General features: G+C 43.2%; 1 protein-coding gene across 1 annotated transcript in view; it reads left to right on the top strand.

The window, feature by feature from the left end:
• Nucleotides 1–23,514, top strand: part of trim71 (tripartite motif containing 71, E3 ubiquitin protein ligase) — a 42,826-nt gene that overhangs the window by 5,401 nt on the left and 13,911 nt on the right. Inside the window, exon 2 of the mRNA XM_079523437.1 lies at nt 17,234–17,401. Within this exon, the coding sequence (XP_079379563.1) occupies nt 17,234–17,401 (168 nt within the window). The remainder of the gene's footprint in view (nt 1–17,233; nt 17,402–23,514) is intronic.

Genomic DNA, 23,514 nt, shown 5'->3' with positions numbered 1-23,514 from the left:
GTCATCTTGAGAAAACTTATTCCAACTACAAAAGCAGTTTATTAACCACATGACTTGTATTCATGCCTTAATCTCTGTTCAGCCCAGATTTATGGCTGAAACCATTGATTATATTCTTCTTGATTTATTCTATCGATTACATTTTGATTAATCGATAATTGTGGTATTTTCAATATATATATTTTTTTACACTATATCAATGAATCAATTAACCATTTAGGCATAATTTTATACTTTGTCCCACAACAGTATCCTGAAAAGATAAGGAAAATGCCAGATCTACGGGTCAGATCAGGTTTTTTGGGCTTGTTTCTAAAGTGTCAGCCTGCCCTACCAGTGTGATTTCTGGTCTAGAGGGGCGGATTCAAATGTGCCGGCGAAAACAGCCAGTGGATCCTATTGTTCACCGATCTGTGGTGTTAAAATGTTTCAGAAATATTCCAAATATTTCATATTTCTTTCAAGATATTTTGAGATTTTGTGAGCTTGTAGATCTGCCATTATTTTCAAATAGCTGAGGCTAAAGTGGTTAAAGTGATCTGAATGCAATACTCATTTATACAAATGTTCTACTCATTTAGCTGGGGACCCACGTCTGTGTGTGTGATCATACGCCATATAGTGTCTTCTCTTGGGATTGTTTTGGACCTGGTTGCTTGTTTCTGTTGCAAAATCTGGCAACACTGAACACAAGACTGAAGCTCATGTGAGCAATTAGGTGATGTAGTCATTGTTCAAGTCAAGATATATGCATAATCACTGACTGTAGTCCAATTTGAAAAGATGAATCCCCCACTACTGTACACTAAGTACTGATTTTCAGTAAACATTTTAAGATGAACTGTTCATAAACTGTCCATCTTAAAATGTTTACTGAAAACCAGTACTTAGTGTACAGTAGTGGCTAGAATCCCCTAAACTTGAGGGGATTCTAGCCAGACACCTGCTAATTGATGTACCTGCACTCGGAAGCCACTAGACGATATTTTGTTTTACACAAATATCGTCATATAGCGTGTATCCCGGTGAAATGTCATGAAGGTATGAAAAATGGATAACACCCGAGCCTAAAAGGCAGGGTCACTTAGTGGCCAAGTAGGTTACACACACAAGGCATTTGACTTGGTGGTTGCTCAGAGAGACGGATAATCATAACACAAATGGGTGGTTAAAAATAGAAGAAAGTACGGCTTTCGGGCATCAAGTAGAATGCCATTCCCCATTCCTTTTATGAAGGAAGATATTGTTTGACAAACAATATCTATGCATATCAAATCAATGCATTGTCTTCCTGTGGACTGTTGCTGGGCAGATGCAATGGGTGTGCGCTGCTGGCTCGTATTTTCCTTGTGTTCTGAGGATTGTTATATTATGGTATAATTTGGTATCACTGCAGTAGTAGAGTCCTCAGTGAGTGACTCAAGTGACATCCTCTGACAAGCTCCAACAGACGACACAGGCGGCCTGGGCTTCTAAATTAAGGCTCCGAGAACCACCCTGTTTCTAAACATGCATTGTGCCCCATGGCCAACCCCTAAAACCCACCCGAAGGCTCTCCCAAGAAAGGAGCCGGGGACTCTCCCCCTCTGTACTGTCTATTACGTAACCCTTTCGAGGAACTTTTTGCCTACAGCAGTGGACTGGGAGACCGGTAGTGTTTTTGCCTAATCCTAATGATGTCCCAATACGTGCTCCAACTGCAACGAAAATTACATTGATTCCTAGAAAAATAGCCCACGGGGATATATGCCAAATATGGAAATGGTTAGCCTTCTCTCTGCTGTGTGAAAAAGGATGCACACACACGTTCACAGAGACGGTCACTGAAGTATATATATATAGTCCAATTATAAAGCTACATCTTAGAGTTGGAATATAACAACCCATACCTGTCTGTTTTATAGGATTACGTTCTGGTTGCACTAGTTCTATTGCAAACACACGTACACTTTAAACGTATAGGTGATATGTGGGTGTGTGGTGATGGTGATGATGGGCTTGGGGGGGGGGGGGGGGGGGTCAGGACTGGAGGAAAACTATACTGCATGGAGGTCTCAGGGGAATGCTGCTGCTAGCTGCTGAATCCCTTTCCTCATAGACACATTCCTTCTGGAGCCAGGAAACACACACACACACACACACACACACACACACACACACACACACACACACACACACACACACACACACACACACACACACACACACACACACACACACACACACACACACACACAGAGCGAGAGACAGTTTCATCCAAACCCCCTCATGTTGCTAGGAGACAAGCCAAAACCTTTCCACTCTGCTGTTGGATGGTCATACAGTATGTTGTCTTGTAGTTAGCATAGGCTAGTCGTCAACATCAACCAGTCTCGCTGGTTAGCTAATCCTGGAAAGGGTCATCTTGAGAGAGTTTTCCATAACGTTTAGCTAACGATCAGGGTTGGGAAAAGACGTCCTCAAGATAATTGCTTGAACTCTCTGTTTCTTTTCTCACAATAACTGTGGGAACTTATAGCTAAGCTAACGAAACAGAATAGAAAGTTGTAACTCGTAATGGCAGGAATTTTCACTTTGGTATTATCAGTTTCAAACTGTATATATACAGACATCCCATAAGGAAATTCAGCCCTAAACTAAGCAAGATATGAATACAAAGACGAGAAGGAATCGAGACATTGGAGAAAAGAGCCCTCTGTTCTTTGCTGGAATATTCAAAAACCCTAATCAGTTTCTCTGCAACTCCCTGGTTGCCAACAATGAACCTCTGCCCCAAACTTTCCATAACGGCCTGCTATAGCGCCACCAGGAGGCAGACTTTTGAAAAACACATTTTTTGATGATTACTGATTGATTACTCCTCCAGATTCTGTCCAAAAATCATGCAAATCGTTACACATTATCTCTTAGGGCTGTGAATCTTTGGGTGTCCCACGATTCGATTCCGATTCTTGGGGTCACGATTCGATTCAACTCTATTCTCAATCCAAACGATTTTTTAAATTTATTCTAAAGCATTTTTTTCCCAGATTGTCAATTCAAAATGATTCTCAATTCAATACTACAATACAATACAGCTGTGCTGATCTGAAGTGACTAGTACTACAGTAACTTGACTACAGTAACTTGAAAATGACTGAAGACATGTTTACTGTGATTACGGTAAGCTTACATTTCATATCACAAACACCATATATCGATTTTTGGAAATTATGAATCGATTTTGAATCCGTTCATCGGGAATCGCGATTCTAATTCGAATCGTTTTTTTTTACACGCCTATTATCTCTATAGTCATGTGTTCAAGCCGGATCTGTCCGATATTTCATATTCTTTCAAAGTTTGCAGGATTGGCCCGTTTTGAACAAAAAGCCTCAGATCATGAACACAGCTGGCAAATGATGTGAAATCTTTCACAGACTTTCCTACTAGGCTGAGGAATATATCCCACCCTTTTCACATTGGCCTGTTATAGCGCCACCAACAGGTGGATTTTTGCAAAACACATTTTTGGAACAAAATGCCTCAAATCATCCAATTGCCATCCAAGGCGTAAGAAGAAATGGCACCCTTTTCACAATGGCCTATTATAGCGCCACCAGGAGGCCACAACCTGACCTGCCCTGGTGGAGACCTGTGCCCTGAGGGGCACTTTATCTAGTTCACATTTGAGCTAAACATTCCAATAGAAGTCCATTTGGTAATAAAGAGATATTTCTTACTTATACTCTTGCTACATCATCTGCTAACCACAGGGACGTAATTATACATTTAAATTTCAGACATTTCTTTGTTGTGGGCACATTGCCAGGCTAAGGTTTTCAGTTGCATGGTGAGGTTTCTCTGGGCCTACAAACTGATAGGGTATGTCTACACAAGTGGGTATGCTGGCCTGCGTTTCCAGCATAACATGCCAGTCCTTCCTCTGGAGTGCTCATGGTCATAGCTGGCGGCCTGGCCCCATGCTGCATGTGCAATGGAAATGGAAAATTGGATTACATCAAAGGACGCCCTCCACTCACTGTGATGTTGGCCCTCACCCTTGTATAAATGCATACACACAGCACAGCAAAGAGGGGATAGCCTCCGCTAATGATATGATAATCCAGCAAAATGTGACTCGTTGCCTCAGATTAAACTGTTGTCACCATGACAACCTCCCCGGGGGGGAAATTGGGGAGGGCTGGGTTGCCTGCTATACCTCATGCATGGCTGCACGTATGCGCACACACAAACACACCCCATCGGCGAGTCTTTTTATAGCCGGGGTCAGGGGTGGGGTCAGGGGTGGAGGGGTCACTGGAGCACTGGAGCAGGCTGAGCAAGGATATATAGGCGTTGTGCACCATTCTCCATAAGGAAGGACTTTACCGATGCTGTCACCAGTGCTCAGGAAACGCTACAGTAGCCGTAGTTCTCAAACATTTTAATTTTAGGGACCCCCTCAGACTGGTATGCATTAGGCCGCACACCCCAAAATGAAACCAAATGGACCCTTACAGCACACAAGTCCTGATGTCAGAGCCACACCCCAGGGTCATAATTCACCATTCAACAATCTCATTTACTTTATTTTCCTTTTTAAATCACTTTATAGAACACCTGTGTCCCAAAGAATACATTAATTCATATACGAATCCGATATGGTGCCACCCCCAGACAGAGATTGCCTGGATTAATTTCTTTTTGGAACAGTCAGTTCTTATATTAAGTCTTTGACATCCGACTAAAGTACTCTTTGCGTTAATTGCCACATGTCCAAGATTCTACCCCAGTTGTTTGACATCAAACTTTACGGTGTGATACATTGTATCAAGAACAAGCCGTATGTGTACTCAAAAGTAATTTTTGTGTTCTGATATGATTTATCTTGTGCTGATAATGGAATAAAAACATCGTAATGGGAAAATCGTCCTCTTCACACATGCTTTACTAATGTTGACACTTCCACATGGCTCTTCTAGGAGCCCAGAAACTTCATCTGAGCTTGGCTTCGGGTCTGACTCCAACCTTGTTCTAATTAGACTATTAGTTGTAATGCTGGTTATCTAGGAATTTAAGCTTATTCTGTGGTTGCACTTGTAGGTTGACTGGAGTATTAGCTAAATGACTAAATGTAGAGGAGCAAACTTCATCACACACACATACATGCACATGTACTCCAACATGCACACGCGCAGTCGCGCACACACACAGTGTTGTAAGGAAACCTAACCCTGAGTTGGGCCTGATACAAGGCCAGAGGAATTCCTGTAATTTGAGTTTATACCTCCTGGGTTCTTTCCTTCTCTTTTTCTCACTCATGCACGCACGCACGCACACACACACACACACACACACACGCACGCACGCACGCATGTGCGTGCGTACACATGGGATTTCCTCTGCTGGCTCCTGCCTTTCTCATCAGCCCTCTCTGTCTGCAGTGTGTCACAGACAATGCATACGGATGGAGAAAATATCCCCAACATGATTTAGCAGCTGTTGCCATCGAGGGCCAAACTATTACGTTTCATCACTCATGGATGCATCTTGTGAATTGTGAGTGTATGACGGCAGCATTTATCTTTTTTGGGAGAGCATCTTCCATCTGTTGGCAGTTATCAATGAAGGGGTGTGTGTGTGTGTGTGTGTGTGTGTGTGTGTGTGTGTGTGTGTGTGTGTGTGTGTGTGTGTGTGTGTGTGTGTGTGTGTGTGTGTGTGTGTGTGTGTGTGTGTGTGTGTGTGTGTGTGTGTGTGTGTGTGTGTGTGTGTGTGTGTGTGTGTGTGTGTGTGTGTGTGTGTGTGTGTGTGTGTGTGTGTGTGTGTGTGTGTGTGTGTGTGTGTGTGTGTGTGTGTGTGTGTGTGTGTGTGTGCTTTTTCAAGCAGCCTGCAGAGTTGGATTATGTGAAGTTGGACTTTCAGGGTTTTAATGCACAACATGTGCCCAATAATTAGAGAGCAGCCCCAATGTTTCCTGTGTGTGTTGTGAGTGTGTGTATGTGGCGCACGCGCGCGCATCCAGGGAAGCTTTGATGTCCAATTTGAGGGCTTTGCACTTTGTACATTAATGGATAGAAAGGAAGGCATTTGTCACGTTATGTCCGACATTGGAGCTTATCGGCTGTTCAAAAACTGTAAATCTGCCACTTTCTATGAGGGACAGGTGGACGGATACTTATTTGATGATTTATTTTAACCACATTTAACAGAATCTATGCCATTTAATTGTTCAGTGCAATTACACCTTTACGCTCGCTTGGTTTTGTCCGGGTGTTTTGGGTTGAGTGGCTGCAGTTAATTTAGCTGTGAGCTTGTAGATCGGCAATTTTTGGTGTGCGACAACCGATGCACAATCCAGTGTAAATCTGGCATTCCCTGTCTTTTGGTACAAAATTGTACACAAGCGAGGTATTTGTGTGTGTCTGCCTGCTTGTGTCAGCAGGCCGTTTCTTGTAAAGGTCATGCTCTTTAGGATGCCACACTGGTATGCGAGCCATGTGTATGTGTATGTATGTGCAGGGCGGACGTTCTCTCTTCTCTGTGTGTGTGTGTGTGTGTGTGTGTGTGTGTGTGTGTGTGTTTGTGAACGCACTGGAGAGAGAGGGAGAGTGCGGTGCGCGTCACCAGTAACCAGTAACCAGAGCTCCTCCTCCATCTATCGCCAGTGGTAAATAAAGTATGTACTCGTACGTATTCAAAAAGACAAATTGTGAAGCACATTTTCTTTTCAAGACCAATGCATTGCTGTAGCCTATTGAAATTTAGGACTTTTCCGAAATGAAAATACTACTACTGCTGCTACTACTACTAATAATAAATCGGCAAAGAAATAATGATAATAGTGAAAATAGCAGAGTTAAAATATAGCTCTGGAAATAGAGCTTTACTTAGTAAAATAATTAATAATGTATTTTGGTTAAGTTTTCAATATTTGTAATTGAAATGTAGCCGAGTAAAAAACTGAAAAAATTTAAACAAACCCAGAAACAACAAATTTTAAGAGACGGACGGTATGTTTTTGTCTGCGCTTGGATTTTGCTTTGGTTTTGAAGATCAACTCTCTCACAGTTGCTCACACTCAGTTCTCTCGCACTCTCTCTCCATCCGTTGCTCTTCTCCAATTTCTTCCTCTCTTTCGATTAACCTTTTTTTCCTCAGCATTCTCCCCCCACCCTTTTTTTTTACTGCTTCTCTGTCACATGTTCGCTCGCTAAGGAGGCCAGCTGACTGTGGTTTGTTTTCCTTCTCCGCTGCGGGGTCAGACTCATCCAATCAGATCAGCGGCTTTCGGCCACCGCCCCCCTGCCCCCACCCTTTACTATGTAGTAACTGGCAGGGTTTCAAAACATCAGCAGGCGTGTCCATGTGTATGTGTGTCCGTGGCAACAAGCCAACAGGGGTTACCACTGGAGAGGGGCGGAGGCCGGCCCGGGCGGCAGAGAAAGGGAAACGAGGTATAGACAAAACGAAAGAACGGAAAAACAGAATGGCATACAAAGTGGCAAAGAGGGGCCAGGGGGAGAGGAGTGAAATGGGGCATGGATGGAAGGGGAGGGGGGTAGAAAAGGGGTCGAGTGTAGGTACTTGTGACTTGTATGAAAAGGAGCTTTGTCTGGCAGATGGGATTCCTGTGATTGGTGCGAATGCCGAGATTGGGTATTCCACAGATTATCCAGCCGAGACATTCCAGACTGGCTTTAGCCCGCTCCCGACTACTCTGTATTTTTATATCTGGAATAGCACTCAGCACCGCCCCTCTCCGTCTGGCTCCATTTTCCTTTGCTCAACCACCATCCACCCTCCCTCCCTCCCTGCCTATCATACTTGTACAGAGTTGAAGAGTGTGTTTCAGATAAAATGGAAAAGAAGAATGCTTGTATCTATTTAACTGGCACTTAGTGACTTAAGTATTTCCAGAAGATTCTGTGAATTGATGTTTTTTTTTGTTACTTTGTTTGTTCGATTTTTACTTGTAGCGAATTCACTGTAGCGAAATTGTGCACGTGTGTCTTGTTTGTGTGTGGGTGCATGCTTGCTTGTATGACCGTTGGATACCTAATCCTCTTGACACCTGCTTTTGCCTGATTTGTTGGAATGGGGTGGGTGTGTCAGTCAGAAGACTGTGGGTCACCACTCACCACACAGCCGTCGCTCTAGGCAAACAGAATGTTGTGCGGTCTCCCTCAGAAGACTTTAAGCCACTGTGGAGAGACTAGAGCGCTGCAATTTTGGCACAGAATCGGTTTTAGTTTTTCCATATATACTATATAATATTCCTTATATTTATAATTATTGTATTGTGTTTGGGAGACAGTTCACGATATATATTAGATTAGATAAGTATTAGATTAGGTGGTTAGAACTTTCAACATTTCCCATGGTTTAGAAAGTCACAAAATGTAATGTATGTTCATTAATGTAGAGAACAGAAATCTTAACGGCTCAGTGGATTAGACACTGGAGCCAATGTCGTTTTTATCCATGAATTTATATAACTTAAGAGATTGTATTAACTATTTGCGACAGTGCAGTATTCGAGTCGGTGTCGTTACTACTGTCTGTGAAACAGGAATTCTTCAAGGCTAAGACAACAGGAACTGCCATTCTTCACCTTGTTTGGCTCCGGCCACCAAGCACACTGACATCAGCCCTTAAGAATGTCCCTGTGGTGTGTGTCTGTGTCTGTTTGGCTTGGGCAATTTCGCCTAAAGGCCTAACACACATATTGAGGCCACGACAATGGCTGTCACTCTGTAACGGTAATGAAACCACAAGCACACACCCATCCTTACCTCCCCCCCTAAAAAGAAAGGGGGGGAAAAAGGGAACAGTCACATTATATCTCACAAGAAAAGCATGCGTTTGTCTGATAGCGGAAAGATAACTAAAAACAATGCGTTCAAGTTGTTTATTTCTGTAGCCTGCATATCGGAATGTATATTTTTGTAGCCTTTGTTTGTGAACACATAGCGTGAACCCATTTATTTTTGCAAAATGGAAACATATTGTATGCGGAAGACGTGCACAATGGAAGCATATTGTGTGAGGAAGACATGTCAAACATGTCAGTAATGTAATTAATAGATTTTACCCTGATATAGAACTGGAAATACAGTTCTTCCCGTACTGAAATACTGGAAGAACTGTCATCATAATCTGTTTATCAAAAATGTATATTGCCCAAGCCTAGTGTTTGTGTATACATTTCGGACCTTGTTCCCATCTTTTGAAAGGCAGAAAAAAGAAAGTGCACATAACTGACTTAATGACTTAATCTAGAACTGGTTCTATGAAGAATGTTTTGGTTTTATTTCATGTTTCAAAAAGGGTCGTCTTTAAATTGCAGGTTTTCTTTTTTTTTTTAAAGATATGTTTTGGGCTTTTTTTTGCCTTTTATTGGTAGATATACACAGTAACTTGACTGGAAATGGGGAGAGAGATGGGGGAAGACACACAGCAAACTTCGTCAGGATCGGGACTCGAACCCGCGACACACTGTCATGCTGGATTACCAGCCAAGGTGCCTGGACCATAGACATTTGAGATCCTCAGAGGTGGGCCTCCTACAAGTTCGTGTGACACGCTTAGTCACCAAGGGTGACCGGGCTTTTGTCGCACGAACACCTAAATTGTGGAACGCCCTAATCCTGACAATTAGAAAGGCAAATTCTTTGTCATGTTTTAAAACACTTTTAAAAACCCATCTATTCTGGAAAGCTTTCCCATAACTGTAATGTATGTTTATATCTGTTTAAGTCACTTGACACCTGCACTGTTTTTAAATCTTTCTTAGTTTAATAATTGTTTATGTTGTAGGTTGACCTAACTTCTTGTTTAATACTCCTTAGGCTTCTCTTATAAGGTAGAAGCCTTTTCCCGAGATTTTCCCGAGATTCCTTGCGAAGCACAGCAGAAGCATGAGCGTGCATCACAGAGCGCATGTTCGGGTCTGAGTCTGAGTCGGAGTCCCGGAAAAAATAGCGTTGTGCATTTGTGACTAATTCTCGTACCAGTTGCCGTGAGCTCCCCCGAGCCCACCCGCCTCCCTGCTCCTCTGGCCGCGGGGGAGCGCACGGCAACTGGCACGATAATTAGTCACTCGCTTCTCTGTCACAAGCTCGTGGCCGTGGTTAGATGTTCTATTGTAAATAGCAGACCTAACAAGCTCACCAAGTGGCTCGGTAATGAAGTTTCAAAGATGTACGCACATAGCGCAAACAGCACATGTTAACTGAGCCATGTATGATAATGTGATAGACGAACAACACGCATTTGTGAGACCACGCGACAGACTGTATCAAATATGAAGGACTGACTAACGTAAACGATACAGACTACAGAGACACCTCGCCAACAGTATCGCAGAGACAGTTTGTCTATTATCGGACCACAAACAATTCTTATATTAGACGACTCAAAACAAAGTCGGACAGTGTTTTAATTAAGCTACTCCAGCCTCTAAATGTTGTCTGTTGTTGTGCCAGTCAATGGGATCGCATGAAAAAGTCTGTTAACTTCATCTGAAATTATGTGATTTTTTTCCCCCTTTTTCACGCAGTTGATTTGATTGACATATGACACCCGAACACGTTGACATGTCAATCTTTCCTAAAAAAAATCCCAAACTTGTTTGCCGACGGCCGTGCACCCCCTGGATGCGCTGCCTGTATGTGTGAGGGGAGAGGCGGTGCGGTGTTGGGGAGGTGGAATATCACTGCACTCTGTGAGAGAGGGGAGGCAGACGAGGCAGCCAATCAGGAGTAGGGATTCAGTATGACTAGCTGATGACGATGTCGTCTACATTTCATGAGCTTTCACTAACCAGCCGCTAAAGCAGCTCGTAAAAAGGTGTGAAAAGGCATCAGCGGTGCATACGAAAATATGCGTCAAAAGGGGAAATTGGCGCCGGGTGAGTTAAATAGAATATTACGCGCAAGGCGTAATCCCGGACTGTTTGATGGATATTTTGGTGCAAACTGTACTAAACTGAAACTGTATGAAATGAGTGTACAAGACAACGGGATAGTACTACAGCCATCGGAGAACTCTGCTTTTCACAGAAATGCCGTTAAAGATGAAGTGGAAGCTCTTTTCAGGCAACATGCTCTTGCCATTCCCAGAGTAGTCTTGGCTTTCTGGCACCATGGTGTGATGTTACTGGCCCTTGTCCCCTCCCCCATGCAGTGTGCATGCATGCAGGGAGTGCTACAGCGAGTGATATTACTGGCTGATCATGCTCATGCCCTCTACCCCAGTTCCCATTGCCTATGGGAGTGGGAGGGGGAGGGTTGGGGAGGGGTGAATCCTACCGCAGCCTGCTAGCTGGCTAAGCTGGGCTAGCACCAGCACCTAATGGTCTAAAAGGCAAGGCACACACAGACTCACAGGCCAACACAATGTGTGTCTATATACAGTTATATATTGTGGTCGATATTTCCTATAGCTGAACCCTGGCCTGTGGCCCTGGCCTGTGGCTACCATTTCACGAAGTGCATGGTCAGTCACAGTCTCATCTCATTATGGTGGTCAAATATTGCTGCTAGACTGGTGCCGCAAACCCTTAAATAGTAAATACCAATGCTTACATGACCAGCAGTAAACCAGTTGCCGTCATGGGGGTGCGTGCATTTGTATGCGTAAGTGTAAAGAGGTGGGGGTGACTAACATCCTGTGGACTAATGAAATACTATAACTCACTTCCCCAGCATGGCCCAGCCCTACTGCCATGGGGCTTTATAGTCTTATGTGACAGATTGTATCCATCCCCTACCTACCCAAGAGCTGCACTGTAAAATTAGTGTTAATTTAGCACAACTGGAATCAAATTCAGCACAAACGGAACTAAATTAAACACAAATGGAACCAAATTCAACACAAATGGAACCAAATTCAACACAAATGGACATATGGGTCCATCTCAGAGTTATATGAACACCGAGGATGTACTGTGTAGAAGGCCTAGTAGTACTCGTCTTGCTTATGTGTGTGCGGCGTGCGCCGTGCGCGAGTGTGTTTTAGAACCGTGGTTCTCAAAGCGGGGTCCGGGAACCTCCGGTGGTTCTTTAAAAGGTTCCAGGAGGAACTAGTTCCAGGAGGAACTAGTTACCAGCTAAATGAGTTAATAGCATTAAAATCAGTTTGACCACTTTAACCCTATAAATACATAGGCTATTTGAAAATAGCCAATCTACAAGCTCATAACGTGCGTTATGTGCTTGTAAATCCACTATTTAAAGAACAAATTTGGGATATTTCGACAAATCTTTGGCTCCCTGGCAAAGTCTTTTCAGATGCACGGTTCAAATGCATATTCATTTGGGTGTCCTTAACGTGAAAGGGTTTGAGAACCACTGGTTTAGAATGTGTTCTGTTTTGGAGAGCTCTTTGGTGATTCACCTAAACCCTAAAGGCCTCCACTCCAGAGTGATCTTTGTGGAATTTACAACTTCTGTTACCGTGACAGCTCACCTATTTCATGTCTCTTGATCTTGTTTTTCACATTTCTGTGTCACGTGTGTGTGTGTTGGCTGCTCTATTAGCTCAGTACCTGTATAACGCACCATCTATTCTACACAGTAAAATCCATGAGTGTACAAATGGAACAAAATGGGCCACTTTTAAGGCCATGTAGGGGGAATGGTTCCATTTGTACAAACTCTTCAGTAAAGGAATTGTGGGCCAAATAAATGACGGACCAAATTGGACCAAATTGTGTCTAACCATTACAATGTTGGATTTTTTTTTGTACCATATTTGCTCCTTTAAAATACAAAAAGTGGAACGAGATTGTGTGTGTGTGTGTGTGTGTGTGTGTGTGTGTGTGTGTGTGTGTGTGTGTGTGTGTGTGTGTGTGTGTGTGTGTGTGTGTGTGTGTGTGTGTGTGTGTGTGTGTGTGTGTGTGTGTGTGTGTGTGTGTGTGTGTGTGTGTGTGTGTGTGTGTGTGTGTGTGTGTGTGTGTGTGTGTGTGTGTGTGTGTGTGTGTGTGTGTGTGTGTGTGTGAATCATAGTCTTGAGTGGAGATCTCGGAGAAGAACCAGTATCCTGTGTAGATCAATATTATTGACGAACTTTCCAAGAGGCCAATGTATTATGTAATCCACAACTCTGTGTGTGTGTGTGCGTGTGCGTGCACAAGTGTATATTTGCAAGTGTGTATGTGCCTGACACCTCAAGGACTCGGGAGTAGTTGGTGATACATGAGTCGGAGATAGTAGTGAGAGACTTTACTATAGATGCTACTATCTGTCATGGGATCTACTGGCAGAGAGACGCTATTCCGCTTAGGGTTTAGGACGGTCCTCCAGTGTTTCCATTCATTCATTCATTCATTCATTCATTCATTTTTCACATTGTTTTTTGTACTTAGTTTCCCATGTCTCCAATTAACATCTAACGGATAGGGACGCAAGAGAAAACAAATCTCGCCTGTGTGAAGTGAGGGGCGCTAATATATTAAAGTCTAACTCATGTTGATTAGGTGATGTAATGGTGATATAAAACAAACGGTGACAAAACAAACATTAAATTATCTTTATTGTTAATGGGATTTAATGTTTGTTAGGGACATGACGTACATTTTCCCTTCATTGTCAATGGCGTTTTTAAAGCAAACATTGAACTAAAAACAAACGGCAAAAATCTACGGTATGTGTCTGAAGATCTGATGGACCAATTTGGAGAGGGATACGTTGAATTTGTTCTAAAATCTCCCTGGCGCTTTTTGAATAGACACATTGTTCGCTTGTAGATCAGGCATTTTAGGCAAACCACACCATTGTGCTTGAGCACAAATTAGACTATAGGTGTAAACAGCCACTCAACAGTCTTTCACTGCCATTTCAGGCGACTGTCACAATCCGTCATCTCTTTGCTCCATCATCTCGGTGGTTCTTATAGTGGGGTCCAGGGACCCTCCCTGGACCCCACGTCCTTAACTCTGAGTGCATTTGTATACACTCAGACTCAGAGTTATAGGAGTTCTTCGAAATGAAAACATTTGAGAACCACTCAGCCCCAACTAACCCATCTCGCTACTTATCCAACCCCATCATCCAACCTCCTATGTCCTCTCTGTCCTCTGGCTGCTGTCTCTCATCCTCCAACCCCATCATCCAACCTCCTATGTCCTCTCTGTCCTCTGGCTGCTGTCTCTCATCCTCTGTCCAACCCCATCATCCAACCTCCTATGTCCTCTCTGTCCTCTGGCTGCTGTCTCTCATCCTCCGTCCAACCTGTTTATCCAACCCCATCATCCAACCTCCTATGTCCTCTCTGTCCTCTGGCTGCTGTCTCTCATCCTCCGTCCAACCTGTCTTTCCTTCTCCCATCTACAACCCAGCTGCATTCCACCCTTTTGTTCCCCCCTCCCCCCACACACAGGATTTTTGGATAAGTCAGAGGGGATTGAGTGACAGAGTGGAGCAGAGGCAGAAATAGAAGAGAAGGTTCAATAGGAGTAGAGGAAGATGGCAAGAAAGGACAAGAAGAAAGGATTCCATGAGAAGCTTATTGGGTGGGGGGTGGAAGGGCATCGGGGGAGGTGCGGAAGTCCCAGATAGAAAGGGAGGTGTGTGTGCGTCTCATTAGATTATGCTACTCCCCCGGGGGAACGGCCATTATTGATGGATTGATTGCAGGGCCCCTCCCCCTTCCACGCTGGTCTCCTGCTATTGGGTGCATTGATCCTCTGTCTCCCTAGGATATGATGGCCAGTGCATATTTAATTACCCTCTGATTACAACCAATCATGGTTCAGACGCTGGCTCAAAGCAGGATTTAGGTTGGAGCAGTAAGGTTAGATGTCACATCTAACCTCCCATTCCTCCTGAGGGGGGGGTCTCGCTTTTGGCAAACTGTTCATTTATTGGTTCTGCTTTTGTTGTAAACCATGATATTTTAAATGATTTGGCTGTGAATCTTACATTAGAATAGTCTTTTCTTGATTGGATGTTGGATTGGATGTTTTGAAATGGGGAAAATATGAATATAATGCCTTTCTATTGTGATGACTGTTAGCCTAGTAAGTAAGTACTGTAGGGTTCCTGAAACTAAACCATCTTGTGGTATTAATTGAAATGTGATACTTGATAGATGCGATAGATTGATGGCTATATAGATAGATACGATAGATAAAAAAGATAGACAAAGACGGATAGCGAGTGGATGACAGCAGGAAGTTATGGATGTCGACAACACATACAATTAATTTGAAGCCTCAGCAAACATGATGGTTTCTTTTAACGGCCCCAATAGCATTGTCTCCATCTCTTGTTCTCCTGGTTGAACTGGTATTATAACTGGTCAAAGCAGACACACCCACCACGGGCTCTGCCGAGATGAGAAAACTGTAGAAAATCACATTTATTTATTGTCTTAACCCCCGTAAGACCTGAGGCCCATTCTACAAATGCCTTCTAAGTCAGAGTTTCTCCAACCATTTCGTAATTCAACATTATTCAACATCTTTCAAACACTTTCAGTGTAAAAAGTAGCACAGCTCACATCTGCGATTTTTTAATAGCCAACGCTAAAATCTAAAATAAAGGGCACGTATAAAGTGTTTGTTCAGTAACGGGGGGGGGGGGGGGGGGGGTCTCGCTCGTCTCTTCAATTCTTTAGTAAACAAGCGATTGATCCAATCAGCAGAGAGAAGTCGTACAGGATACAGGACAGGCGGTTGGAATTGGAAGTGATGACGCAAAAGAAATGAGCAAACAAAACTGGAGATGATAAAAGGGCACTCTCCCCTGATTGGAGGAGATGGGAAAACCACCTGCGGATGTGTCTTCTGTTCATTAAAGAGACGGAATCCCGTACTGAACAAGCACTCTATAGCAATTATTGCTATCATAATATAGAGCTTTAACTTTTAACAAAAACATAGTTTTATATATATATATATATATATATATATATATATATATATATATATATATATATATTTCTTTTTTTTGAGTGGTGTAAACCACTCCTACGACTGGCTTTGTTAGTCTGTCTGTCTGTGCGTACAAAAATGAGCATGGTTGCTATGGTCACCCAGTTCACCCGGGTGTGATTTCATTACGTCAGACATTACGTCAGACCACAGCTGATCAGGCTATATAAGACCTTACACCACTCAGTTCACACGGGTGTGATTTTTTTAATTGTCAATGGTAATTTTGTGTTTATGTAGGACGAAAATAGCCGATTTGCTCAGACATATGACGTAAATTCTCCATTTATTGTTCACTAATAGCTGAATATAGGAGGGGCTAGCGCCCCTCAAAAATAGTGCCAACTGAACTCCCAAGGTGTGGAGAATGGTCCAAAACAATATTGATCCGTGTTGGGTGTGGCCGCTAATCCCACCACCCTTCCTGAGCTATTATGATGGAAGGCAGCAGGTCTCTGGGGTGTAAAAGCGTATGTCCCTGGTCAGCCATATATACATATGGATGCCCTGTTTGTCATTCATGTACTTCCACATTCATTAGGGGGTGTGTGTGTGTGTGTGTGTCACAAACAAACTTCCTGCTGCATGTATTGATCTCGTCGGTCTCTCCATGTCATTGAGAGGTGATGGTGATTGGTGACTCGGCGCTGTTATTCTGCAACCACTCGGTGCGTTGACCACAAAATGGCAGCGTCCCCCAGTCAGAATCTGAGAGGCCGGTCGGTGTTGCACTGGTTCCATGTCCTCTGCCCAGATGCACCTTAGGCACGGGTGCCAACATTGGCACAGGGGAGGGTGGTCACTGGCACAAAGTGTGAGAGAGCTAGAGCTTATTTATTTTCAAATTAAATATTGAAACAAAGTTTATAGTCTGTTAAATTACATCTATATACAATTAAGTCCTGCACATACTTCTACATTCAGACTCCTCACTCTGACTGGGGAGAGACTGAGTTTGGAGATTTATGTCTCTCTGAGTCTAATGATCATTACATCCTGATGTGAAAGAAAATATTACAAAAGACAATAATATGGTACAATAAAGGTTGTTTATTGGAAATGTTACATTTTGATGTGGTGTCATGATTAAATGTTATGTAACCATCAAAAAAATGTAAACCTGGCACTGCCGACCCCTGCTCTGTCCTACCAAAATTAAGCGGGACTGCAAAAATAGTTAGCTTAACCTAAAAAAAATAAACCATAACGTTACCACAATATGCGACTGCATGCCGTGGTTGTTTTATCAGTCAGTTTAAAAGCTATCTCTCGCCCTTTCCCTCCCTTGCTCTCGTTCTCTCCCTCTCCTTAACCCAGGTGTTCCTGTTCTTCTGCGAGACCTGCTCGGTGCCCATTTGCAGGGAGTGCAGCTCGGGCCGACACATAGGCCACAGCTTCGTGTACCTGCAGGATGCCGTGCAGGACTCCAGAGCCGTCACCATCCAGCTCCTGGCGGACGCACAGCAAGGACGGCAGGCCGTGCAGGTGAGGACCGGGATGGGGTGGGGGAGTGCAGACTGCCCAGGCATCGCATAGGTTCAGCCAGAGGAGTGTTGTGTGCTTAACTTACTTCCACCTAGGAGACTGGCTGTTGAGCTGATTACGGGAGAAATGCTTGAGAGTGACCAGGGCCGAGGCTCTGAGAAGCATGGAGGTTAGAGGTGGCCAGCTGGTCCTAGACAGGGGGTGGGTTGCATGGGGTGAGGTCTGGTGAGGGCAGGCCTTGAAGGTCAAAGGGGAGGAGGCGGAGGGGAATGGAGGAGGGGGGGGGTAGGGAGGTATTTAAAGGATTTTCAGAGAAAGGAAAACGTCCCCTCCCCTTGCAAAGGAGTAGAATGCTGCCACCCCCTTCTTTTCCCTCCTCTCTCTCTTTATCTGTCTTTCTCTCTCAATTCAATTCAATTCTCTCTCTCTCTCTCTCTCTCTCTCTCTCTCTCTCTCTCTCTCTCTCTTCATTTACATGATTGTAGATTATGTTCAAGGCTCTTCAGAGCTCCAGCTGTGCTCCATAGAGAAAGGTACGCAACGCATGTTAAGGAAGCATCTGCGGAAGGGAGGAGGACACAAAAGAGGACGGTCTCCATGTGTTAATGTGGCATAAAATCTGCCTATTATGTCGAGTTGATATCTGTATCACCCTGCCTGGCCACGCGCTCACATTTTATTATACAGCATGCTTATTAGTAGGGATGTCCGATATTATTGGCCTTCCCGTGTTATCGGCCGATATTTGCATAACATTTTTATATTGGAAAATATCGTTATCGGATTTAATTTATTTGTTTTAATTGATTAAAGATTCTCCTGAATTTATGATGTTTATTTTTATTTGGAAAACCCTTACATTTATGAATGCATCCAGTGGGGCATCACAGTAAAATCTAGGCATAATGTATTAATTCCACGACCGCATATATCGGTATCAGTTGATATACTTTGATATCGGAAATTAGGAGTTTTACAATATCGGGATATGCCTACTTATTAGTGATGTCTTTTTTGGAGGGGGAGGAAGATGGCTGAAGAATATATGAGAGGGGAAAGTAGTGGCAGAGGGGACACTTGAGCTAAGTTCCCACTGGGCAAAAAACCCACTAACACGCACTAAAAATCTAACTTTTGTCCTTAGAGGGAAGTGTTAGAATCCACATTAATTTCATGCAGTAGGAGCAGTTATGAATTGGTTCCAGCTCCGATCGGCAGTGATAGAAACGTGGCACCAAGGTAGACACGAACATGTTCACATGTTCTTTTCCAGCACAATGCTATGATGCAAAGTCAAGCAGTAAAGCGACATGGCAGCAAATAATCGTTGGTCTAATAAAGGCATGGCGTCCGTGTGGTTCTTGGACACTCTTTGATGTCAGGCATCTATTGGTGTGTTTTCACATTATAATGCAGGCAGTATTAGGACATTTTAAATCCAAGTCATGTGAAAACGTGCACTGATCTTGTGTCGCGGCAGTGTTGGTGTTTGAACACTTTCAGAAAGCTTGCTAGTAATCTTTCAGACTGGTTTCAGACTGCCTTTGACTTTATAACGTTGTCGTTTGGTGCTGATCAGTCTAGTCTTGTAGTTTGCACGATCAACCCCAGACAGACCCACTCCTAGACCGCGTCCTGACGTCCCTCCTACAGTGCCACACTGTAAAACCCACAGAAAGGCATACATCTCTCTCTCTCTGTCTCTGTATACATACCCAGCTTTTATTTGATAACGTGTCCTCAGTCAATTTCCTCCCCGCACTTTTGGGACTACCATATCATTCAAAATCTGTGTATTAATCGAAAGTGTTGATGAAATGCTCTATACATGCAGTATATAAAGGAACGAATAAGCCCAAGCCTTGCTCTTGATGCACATAACAAGAGACAGAGAAGAGTTAGGAATGCTTTTAAAACATGTTTTGAATGCCTTGCTTTAGAGTTTTTACCCAAAACTAAAGCTTACTGCGGTAGTTAACATTCTAGTGTTACGCAACTTGCCTGGACGGTGGAGCAATGCGGTGACCTTGGGGTGGACGAGTCACTATACTACAGAAACCTGACACCGCTAGCCATTCCGCTGAGGTCATATGACCTCATAGCGCGTCTTCTTAAATGTTTCCTCAACATCGTTTGCGGCGCGCCCATCGCTCATGCCTGACCTTTGTGTTGATGGGACACCCTTAAGCAACCAAGTGGGTGGGCGAGGCCCGCAGGTACCTCTTACCTGGCCCTCACAATGACCCCTACACTGTAAAATGCAGAGTATCACACCTGCAACCAGGATCTTATTTAATGTTAATGAATAGAGTATCTATTATTACATTTGAAAGAATTCCACACACACAACTTTGTTGGAGGTGGTTTCCTTGCTCTTCCATTGAAGAAAGTTAGACCCCGCCTGGTGTCTGCTATCTACTGGCTGACAGGTAATACTGGACCGGGTCCACTTGGTCACATTTGTACACTCTCAGAATAAAAAATAATGGTAAATTAACAGTGAGGATTTTACTGTGTAGCACCTTTTGTAGTCTTTGCTGTATATTGAAGAAGACTAATACGTTTATGCACGTCACTCATCTAACTTTACAGACAAGACAACATAGTATGGTAAAACATAATTTATCCTACCAAAAAATGAATTACAAAAATAATTACTATTACGGTCCCCTCCCCCCAAAAAAGAGGCCCATTTTAGCTGAGTCATGGGCTCTGCCCATGAGGAAGGGTGCTGTGTGTGTGTGTGTGTGTGTGTGTGTGTACTCTCTGGTGTCAGCGTTTACTCCTGAGCTGACCTGGGAGAGAATGCACACACACATCCCCCCCTGGGGTAGGAAACTTCCTCCCACTCCACACCCATTATCTTCTCTGACCTCTAACCCTGAATGTGTGACCTCCTGGTTGGTCAGCTCTGGTTCATTCTGCGCTCTGATTGGCCAGTTTGGACATGATGTGTATTCTAAGCTGCTGCTGTCCAAAGAATGAGAGAGAGAGAGAGAGAGAGAGACTGACCACCACTCCTCCTGGGGCACGGGAAAGACCATGAGAGAGACGGAATGTTAAGTAGGGCTGCGACTATCCATTATTGTTTCAGCAGTTCTCCTATCATTTACTTTTTGGATTGATCTAATCTTATTGCACCGTATTATACGCCTTGATGTACAATGGCGTAATGCAAAATATGATAGCCGATCTACAAGCGAATCGATTATTTTGCATTTTTTAATCGATTATATCGAATAGTTTCACCCCTCAAAGTGAATGAAGGCAGGCACAAGCTCACAAAAATAAAAACACAGATGAAAGGTGTTGGGTACACACACACACACACACACACACACACAGAAGGGGAGTGGTTGGCCATAAGACAACACAAATAAAATCTCCCAGAATTCCCTTCTCCTGCTGTTCGCCGTTCCTTTCTGGGGGCCTGATTTAGCTGACCCTTTAACTGCCTTGCCGCAAATGGCAAGAGGAAAGAGAAAAGGTCCCTGCTGCCAGGGGCTTTGTTCCCCTGGGGGTGGGGTCTTAAGACAGGGGTCGCAGATCACGACCTGCTGGGGGTTACACTGACCTCTGACCTGAGTGGCTGATGCCACAAAGGAAGCCCTATCTATCCCACTGGCCTGTGAGGTCCGGCAGCCACCCTGTGACCTTCTGAAAGACGCCAGAGAAAAACCCTGATAAAAAAAACCCTGAGGGGGAAGGGACACACACAAAGCAGGAGAGAATGTGGATTTAGCCCCAAAAATGTGGGGAGCCACACAATTTAACCATATTGACCCTGATGGTGCTATTTTGGACTTATCATTATTGGCAGAATTGCTATTTTTATTTATTTATTCCTCCCCCACCCCCACAGTTTCTTTTTTTTTTTTTTTTCAAAAATATATTTTCGAATATAATTATAAAAGTGGTTAAACTCTTTCCAGGATATATCTTTTCCCCCAGGTCTATTTTAGTATGTTGGGGATGTAGCGATACCATGAACTCACAATATTATATACCGGTAATACGAGTCAATATATATAAATATATATCACAATATATTTATCACGGTAAAAAACTAAATGGAGGGGGGAAAGAAATCACCAAAATCTGTAGGACACAACTTTTCATTTCCCATCTGTGTCTCTATCGTGTCTGTCATCATAACACGATAATAGGCCTATAGCTCTGGGTACCTTGTGAATTCCACCCATCTGTTTCACTTTTCATTACTGAGCTGCTGTTGAAACAAAAACAGATTTCTGACCCATGATAATATCTAGACATTTGTGCTATATCGTAATATAACAACAATATTGCTACATCCCCATTGGATACAGTAGCTTTTTCGCCTCCATTTAGAATCGTAACTCAAGCAAGTGCTGGGCTTAAATTTCCATTTAGTCCATTCCCCATGTATCGCAGAGAAAAAGATTGTCTTGGTTTCCCCCCAAATTCTGCTAAATCCCAACAGTGAGTGCCAGACAAATGTACTGCAATGTATACTGTTGCATCCAGCAAGGAAAAAGAGAAAAACAGACAAATATAAAATTCATAATGGTGCGTTCTCTATAAGTAATCTTAAAATCTTTAATGTTGCACAGCAATTTGTCTAGTGTTTTTCCAGCTGATCTAGTATTGCAATAAGTATACTGTTGTCCAGTTGCTAATGTATCTTTTATTTCGATCTGTCTGTCTTGGATAGCAGTTGCCTAGATAATAAATATACCGGTAAGCCATTAGTCACTTATGAATCATCACATTTTCAGTTTCTGTGTACTTGGTGATCAGCAGGCACTACACACAATTTGGATGCAGAGAGGAAGTAGTTTTAGCATTCAGCACCAGTAGGAGGTACTAATTACTTTGTAGACTTTGATTATTATTACAAAACAACATACATTAACTACTTCAGCCCTATATACATTTCGTCTATTTTCAAAAGATTTTGTACACATTTTGAAAATGTGAAATGGGACGTTCTGCAATAGGAGTACTTTTACTTTTAGTACTTTAAGTACATTTTGATACCAATACTCTAATGCATTTGGATTTCCGGACTTCTACCTGTAACAAAGTATTTCTACATTGCAGTATTTATACTTTGACTTAAGCAAAACATCCGAGTACTTTTCCCACCACTGCCCGTGTCCCTCCTAAAGCACTGATTGCATGTGGGAAAGGAACGCGTCATATAGTGACAGAGCAGGTGTCGTTGCATCCAGCCTCCAGGGAGATGGGGGACCTTGGCTTTTAATACTTCCTTCTCCTTTTTATATCCTGTTTCCTTTTTGATTCCTCGATCCTCCTTTCATATCCCCTTTTCCTTTCCCCTCTTATCCTGCAGTTGAAGACTGACATCCTCAGTGTTGATTTAACTGGACAGTGAACTAATGTGTACATTCGTGTACCATTTGTCTATTTGTATTCCCATTTAAGCCAATTCCCAGTTTTTTCCAATTTCCAATTCCAGGATTCCAATAAAAAGCTAAATAGCAGATCTACAAGCTTGTAGATTGGCTATTTTTGTTACTTTTGTGTGAGAAGGAATGACAAAGTAGGGCATACGACTTTAAATACGTAGATAAGAGGTTTCAGCCCGACAGTATATGCAATGTGGCCCTCTGGAGTCAGTGTGGAAATATTGTGGCCCTTTCCATCGTCAAAGTTTCCCCACACCTGGTGTAGACGACGCTATTGCAGTGACGAGAAAAGGAAAGAGAGAGAGAAGCTTCACCTTCACCCAGCTGATGGCTGCTCAGAAGCCTCAGATGGTTATGATGAGCGTTTTGGCCGGGGGAGCAGTTAGAATGCCAAGGCAGCCCAGAAGCCCTGCAAAAGCCCTAGTGTACAGTGGGGGTGGGCAGGAACTTCATGCCCTTTGGTGAAGCCTTTTTGTTGAGCATGTATGTGTTTTAATTTGTCTTATTTTTCAATTTGTCTTATTTCTCTACATGAGGTTTAGAGAGGGAGAAAAAAAGTTTTAACTAGTCAACATTTGTCATATTGTTTACCCTTCTCTGTTATGCATTTTGAACATTTTGTACTGCACAAGATGCATTTTGAACATTTTGTACTGCACAAGATGCATTTCAAAGTGCCGAGTGTTCATTTATTAGCAGATC

Source organism: Electrona antarctica, assembly GCF_951216825.1.
Source record: "Electrona antarctica genome assembly, chromosome: 15".
Classification (NCBI taxonomy): domain Eukaryota; kingdom Metazoa; phylum Chordata; class Actinopteri; order Myctophiformes; family Myctophidae; genus Electrona; species Electrona antarctica.
This window is presented reverse-complemented; position numbering and strand designations above follow the sequence as displayed.